At 44.7% G+C, this 7,032-nt stretch overlaps 1 protein-coding gene across 1 annotated transcript; it reads right to left on the reverse strand.

The window, feature by feature from the left end:
* Positions 1-2,161: 2,161 nt before the first annotated feature.
* LOC147452498 (E3 ubiquitin-protein ligase WAV3-like) lies at positions 2,162-5,979 on the reverse strand. Its single transcript, XM_086518166.1, has 2 exons — positions 5,393-5,979; positions 2,162-5,116 (listed from the first exon to the last, which is right to left on the reverse strand). Exons 1-2 carry the CDS (start codon positions 5,585-5,587, stop codon positions 3,032-3,034), a joined length of 2,280 nt encoding a protein of 759 aa, XP_086374292.1. The 5' UTR covers positions 5,588-5,979; the 3' UTR covers positions 2,162-3,031.
* Positions 5,980-7,032: the final 1,053 nt, after the last annotated feature.

Below are 7,032 nucleotides of genomic sequence, written 5' to 3' on the forward strand. Positions count from 1 at the left end.
CATGTTTAGATGTCAACGTTGACTATGGTTCTGTATCAATGGGTTGTACTTCCCACATGTGATCATTTTGTGCCAATGGAGTGACATAAGAGATGTTGTAGAGTTTAAACTTTAAACTATCCTCTTGCCAATTCGGAATTTCTTTATAAGTCCGTATCATTTAGAAGGAAAGAGTGTTGTGATTGAAGGGAAAACAAAGCATTCTAATCATTATTGTTTTCATGGCTTTCAAAGTGACTATTTCTTTCAATTTCTGTTCATTTTTCTTGCTTTTTGTCATTTTAAGTTCACAAGAGTAGGTTTAGGCAAAAAACCCATTAATTTAGGCTGCAAAAGTCAAAGTGGCTCAAAACCATATTTTGGGCAAAAAGACCGTAGGTCTCTAATATTTGAAGAAGTGTCGGAAACAAGGGAAAATTAAATTCAAATCACAAAATAGTCATGGGGAGTTAGCTTCCCTATGCTTTGAAGAGCAAGTCTGATAAGTTTGGCCATTGAATTTTGACAAATTTTGAATCGTGATTAATGTACCTTAGAGTATAAATTGGCAAAAATTGTAGACCTTAAGTGCTCATCACCTAGAAGATCAAGTGTACCCATTTGGATGTAAAAAGATCATGGAAACCACACCAAAATCAAGAAACTAAGAAAAACCTCTTTAAATCACGAACTTTAGGAATATAGTATGAAAATTGCAAAATACAAAGGAAAATGAAATTTTGCTATCCAAATCAACCACAAGCTTAAGTAATAGTCTCTACAAAGAGCATGTTCTAGCTATTGTCAAACTATGAAGTCCAAAACTTGTAGAACATGGATTGCGATCCATTAGTGTCTGCACACACTCTGGGTATTCACCCGGAATTTCACCTCAAAATCTTATAAAAGCTGAATCGCAATCCAATAATTCAAGGTGGTTGATAGCATAGGTAGGTCTAGTCATAAGAAGTCCATTGGAGTTTTTAGAACTGAATTTGAACAACTAAAAGTGTCATCCAAGCTGAATTGGAATAAAACAGTCTGGTATAGAACGTTGACATTTTGGACGGTAAAAAGATATCCAAATTGAAAAAAAATCCCAAGGGGGCATAATTAATCATTATGAACAAATATGTGTGGTCAAATTTCTCATATCTAAAAAAAACATGGATCATGTGCCTCTTCATAGTGGGGTGCCTGACTTTATAAGCCTTTGGATATACTTGAGTACATCCTATGTTTCAAGTTTGGGCCAAAAATACTCTTTGGAGACCAAGTTACAAGCCAAACAAACTCGTCTTTTGGTCTTAAAACTGTTTTGAGTTGTATTTTATTTCAAGTTCAGTTCACCAAAATTACTTAATACACAACTCCAAATTGACTCAAGTTTTGCTAGGATAAAAGCATATGATCATTTTTAAAACCATTTTCAAGCAAGATTCCCAATTCCAAACTTTTAGAGTGTCCAAAATAGGTAGAGGCTCACCAAGACCTAAGAGTTGATAAGCGGCAAAAAAGGGATTGTTTGCCCTAATTCAGGGTGACGTAGTCAAGGACTATCTTGACAGTATTGAGTGAGCCTCAAACATGTCAAATCGTCAACCGCCAAGGTTTTCAACTCAAGTCAGAGATATGCGCCATACACAAATAGCAAGGAATCTTGCAATACCTTCGACAATGGGTTTGAGAGAAAAAATAATAGATATATCAATCATAACACACAACACCTCAAGGTTTGGGTCATGGATCTTTGATGAGTGATTGATGAGTGATTGCTTGGCTCATTGGGAGACATACTAGCAACCACATCCATCAATTCAAATACGTGTGTATGGAGAAATGAGAGCAGAAATTGAAGGGGACCTAAAGGAGAAATATCCTCTAGTCAACCCAATGTGAGATTCATCAAGACCAACGGAGACATAAGAGTCAAGATGGATTATGGTTATACGGGCCTACATAGGTTCATAAATGAGGATCAAATAGAACTTCTATAAGTGTGTAGAACCCAATGCTATAGAGTTGATAGACCATAAAAACCTCTACATATTTACGTATACAGATGCCTAGGGAGTGCAAATTTTGATGGTAGTTAAGTATAGATGAGAGCACAAATCTGTTGGCCCAATGGAGGTAAAAAATACTTATACGAGTACTCTGATCTCTATGTACTATATTGCAATGAGTGTGAATGCACCAAGGACATATGAGACTAATCCGCAAGGATTTGAGACACAAAATATGGGGAGAATGGGATTTGATGAGTTACAAGGATATACACCATGTTTCAAAAATTGAAGCTATGGAATCAATGAGATCTCAAACATCGAGAGCGATATCTCAAGCTACGGAGTCAAGGAGATCTCAATCATTGAGAACTGCTATTCAAGGGAGTGTAGCTCCTAATTCCATTAGCCAAACAAGTGGTTATACTTCCATAATGGGGTCAAGAGAACCACAATTGGAAATTAAGTTCCAAAAAGAGGACCACATTTTGAAGAAAGAGTTCCGAAAAGCTAGAGCGTATGTCAAAGAGGCTTGCACCAAGATTTCCTCCAAAACAAAAAAGTAGGGAGAGATATCTTTGTGAGACCCAGAAACGATTTTATGATTTTTCAAGCATTTTACTGCATTTGTTTTGCAAGGTAACTAACATTTTCACTCGTAACAAAATAGGTAAAATGCCCAACAAAAAGCAATCATGAGTATAACCATGCTAATGCTTTTGAAGCGAGAACCTAGCATACACAATTGTTCAAACAAGTGCCATACCAACGACAATAGATTGTCTTCGTCTTATTGGGCACATGTGAGTTTTGTTGGGGGGGTGGAGCTTTGAAAGGCTTAATTTTACATTTCAGCTAGCATGTCAACCCCTTTCAGTAAAAGCTCACCACATTCTTAGAAAAACAGCAATCAATGACCAATAACTAAAGGGTCAGGGTCCGCTATGTTCGTTGGTAAGAGAGGAGAGCTTCGATACATTGCACCCTTGTGTAATTGTTATTCTTTTGACTGAGATTTGAATCAATGCCTACATGGCTATTAAGGATTAAGGTCGAATGACACTGTCGAAGCTGGCGAGGCGAGCGAGGCCGCTGCCGGGGCGCGGTGCCAGAATGTGGCGGCGGAGGGATGGCGGCGCTGGCAGTGGGGATGGCGACGGTGGCACATGGAGCAAGCCAGATTGCCCAAGCATCGAAGTCATGCAGGGCGTCCTGTAACCCTCCGACGTGGCCTCTTCTCCCCGCATCGTTGCCCTTTGCCTCATGTGTGAGCTCTGTGCTGACAAGGCATACGCCCTGCCACTCCTTTCATACGCATGTGCATCCCCCATGCTCCGCTGTATCCGTGCCATCTCTGTATCGAGCGCCGCTGACAATTTGTCTCCACTTTGCATTGCCGATGAGCCCTGAACCTGCTCTCTCGCCCCCTCTAGCAGGCATTGTGCTGCAGACAAGGCACCCCTATCTGCCAGTGCCCGCGCTTCGACAATCGCATGTGCGGTTCGCAGCCTATTGCGATGGCGGTCCACTTCAAGACAAGGGCTGCGTGCCACGCCAGAGCCCTGAAATGGGCGCCGGACAAATATGCGGGTTGGGGATGTGCGGAAGGATGTGCCAGAGACAGGATCAAAATAGTGTGCAGAAACAGACAACACCTCCCCTGCATCGGGGCTCATCAGAGATGGTAGCTTGATGTTGATAAGCAGATCACGCTCCTCATGTGCATAGAGATCCCCCAAGTGGACACGCCCATGGCGCTCCACATCAACAATTTCACACTTATAGCTGCCTGTCTCCATGCCTAGAAGATGGGCACTAGCCCTGCTTACCACCTCCACCTCGACTACCACACGCAGAGCCACAACACTTAAAAGCCCACCAAGGCATTGAGCAAATGCATCTTGCATAAGACCCTCGCCTTGTATGAATGAGAATGTTCCCCCAGATTCCTCTGAAATAGTGTGCATCGCACTCGCATCATGATCTACTCCAAGCCCAAATGTGTGCACAGGTATCTGAAACTGGACCTGCCTATGAGGATCCGTCGAAGACGGAGCAAGATTCGGGATCGGTGTCGACTCAGGTTGCCGCATTGTAAACGAGTCCTGCCCATCAGAGAGAAGCATAATTGTGGCTACCGGATTGCTTTGCCGACGTTGTTGCAAGATTGCGGTTCCTTTCCGAAGCCCGTCTGCTATACTGGTCCCCCCTGTGCATGACAAGGAATCAATGGCTTCTAATGCGGCGCGCCTGCCTTCCTCTGTCATGCGTCGCAATGCCAATACACGACGTGCATTTGATGCAAATGCGACAATGCTCAATCTATCTGATGGCCCTAAGCTTCGTACAACAAGCCTCATGGCACGCTTCATCAGTGTCAATTTCGTGCCTGCCATACTGCCACTGATATCGAGCACAGCCACAAGATCAACAGCTGCCCGCCGCCGCCGTGCACCCTCATTTATTGTCGCTGGAGTGCCGAGCATGTTGGCTAGCTGTTGCTCCTCATCCCGAGCTGCAGCACCTTTAACATGAACCAAGACGGTGAGGTTTTCGCGCTGTTGGTGATACACCACCTCGCTTTCTTCTGGCAGAGCTGAGATATGCATTGCCTGTGCAGCAACCCCTGTTAATGAGGCCACTGTGTAAGAAACCTCCCTTTGATCACCACTTGAATCAAGTGGCTCATCATCATCAAATGTGGATGGTTCCAACGGAATGAGCTGTTTCTGATCGCTGGATTCAGAGCGAAAATTAGCAATTGACTCATCAAGCATGCGAAGGACTGGCTCAAGCCGGCACTCGTCTTCCTCAGCAGCCCTTATAAGTTGTGATTCAACATGCGGAGAGGCAGGGCGACGAGGGCTGACAGATAAACTGCGGCGCTGAACCTGGCGCAGTGGGACCAAATTCCCTATTTGGACCCCATTCTTCTTTTTGTCGGGGAGCTTGAGAAGCGGTGCTTGCCATGGGACCTCCTTCCATGTGGAGCGACACACAGGGCAAACGAGACTGCCATATCTCACATTGGAGGCAATGCAAGCAAAGTGGAAAGAGTGGGAACATTCGGCAGTGAAGAGTGCCTGCCCATTCCCTGGTCTCATGATCTCCAAGCAAATGGCACAGGTATTCTGGTGAACATCAATATCATTTCAAGGTGAGCAACCCTCAGGAGTCAGGTTAAAGAGCAGCAAAAATTACATGGAGAGTGATGCATACACACTAGGCCATGTGTGTGTGCGCATGCGCGGCCGGCACATGCACGGGTGTGGGCGTGCTTGTGTGTGTGTGTGTGCGTTGCTATTGCCATAAAGTAAATCTCTTGCCTTGTAACATGAAGGATTTGTTGACATTGACAATAGGTGAAGTACTGAGAGAGAGCACATGCACAAACAAACAATACATACCCTGTTGATGGAATTGTGCAGCTTGGTTGCAAACCGGGGAGAGATGAGAGCACTCGCAGAAGAAGAAAGGGGGTTGGTTGAGTGTACTTCACTATCAGCCGCAATAGCCTGCTTCAAATTGTCTGCAGACGATGCAGAGACGCACACATGGAGGCCGAGCGCATTTCGAGCCTTTCTCCATCTTGACATCACCATTATGGCCACAGATCAGGACAAGATGGAAGCAATGCAATTAATGCCCACCCACAGAGAGTGTGTTAGGAGCTTGCAATTGAGTCTACATGGTCCCTTGCAGCTCAATGGGAGCTTGCACAGGAGCCACAGCCCTTCGCAGAGGACCTGTATGGGTGATGCAAATCCATGGGTTCTGGTTTTACTGCTTACAGAACCAGGAATATCAAGGGTGATTGTAGTAGATTATGTGAGCATCCAGCAACTCTCTCTCTCTCTCTCTCTCTCTCTCTCTCTCTCTTGTTGGAACTTGAAGCCTGGGAGAGCATCTTCTCTCTCTATGTAGCTTCATTGAAGTTCATTCTTATAAAGCATAAAGTTTCTACTGTTAGGTCAAATCTCTCTCTCTCTCTCTCTCTCTCTCTCTCTCTCTCTCTCTGTGTGTGTGTGTGTGTGTGTGTATGTGATTAGCAGCTAGCTACCCTGTGAGAAACTATAATACAGGAAAATCCTCTCCTTTTCACCAAGTAACAGAACCATCTCTCCCTGCCCGGATTCTGCCGCCATTTCTCTCTCTCTCTCTCTCTCTCCACACACACACACTGGCTCCAGACTCCATGTTCTCGGAACTTGCACAATCTAGCATGTGTACACGCGAGACAAGGCTTTCGCTCTCCGTGGGGGTCGCTGTCTGTGCTGGGCAGTGGGAAGCGAGTGTACCTACCCAACCTCACCTCCCAGTCTCTAAATCCGATTAAATCCACGATTCCATACTATACATATATAGCCTAACAGCCATATGCCGTCTGATCTAAAGTAAAGTGAAAGAGCAGCGCCTCGCAAGCAATTTCCTTTCCACGTTCAAAAGCAGGCCAAAGGTCCTCATTCTACAATGTCCACTGCTCAAGTTTCAACTCCTCTCATGAGCTCCTCTGCTCAAGATTTTGAATGATCCATCTGGACTCTGGAATGCCCTGTGCTTTGTCAAACCCTACACGTCCCATGCCATGCCTACTTTCTTGTTGATTCGGAGTCGGCCATTCTTACAGATTACAAATTACAATGCAATGTGACATGGACAAAGGTTTCCATACTGTTGATTTTTTACTTTTAGTCTGTTACCCTTGCCCTTCACATTTTCAAGGTTTAATGATTTTTTACTTGGTGAGCCAAAGGTCTTTTTTCGGCCACAAGCCGCCACGTGGCGGAAACATGTAATGATCAACCACGCCAAAAGCAACGCAATGAACATAGGTTGCATAGAGGACTCATGGCCGGATGCAACATCCAACATGCATCTTGGCTTGCTTTAGAGTTGGATACTTCACCAGGGTCTGTTCGCCCTTCATCTCCTTGACTTGGCAAGAGGTTGCCTTCCCAGGGTTCTCTTTCCCTTCAGCTATGAAAAGTGGCGCGATGAAAAGCATGCTCTAAAAAAACAATATGCAGCCTTCATGATCTTTCCAAGC

Source organism: Adiantum capillus-veneris, chromosome 8 (assembly GCF_014529385.1).
Source record: "Adiantum capillus-veneris isolate H3 chromosome 8, ASM1452938v2, whole genome shotgun sequence".
Taxonomy (NCBI): Eukaryota; Viridiplantae; Streptophyta; class Polypodiopsida; order Polypodiales; family Pteridaceae; genus Adiantum; species Adiantum capillus-veneris.

Bases quoted from the DNA above. Each gene is read 5' to 3' on its own strand.
- LOC147452498 (XM_086518166.1), bottom strand. From the start codon at position 5,587: ATGGTGATGTCAAGATGGAGAAAGGCTCGAAATGCGCTCGGCCTCCAT. The intron at 5,117-5,392 runs GTATGTATTGTT...GATGTTCACCAG, and splicing joins TGCACAATTCCATCAACAGG to AATACCTGTGCCATTTGCTT.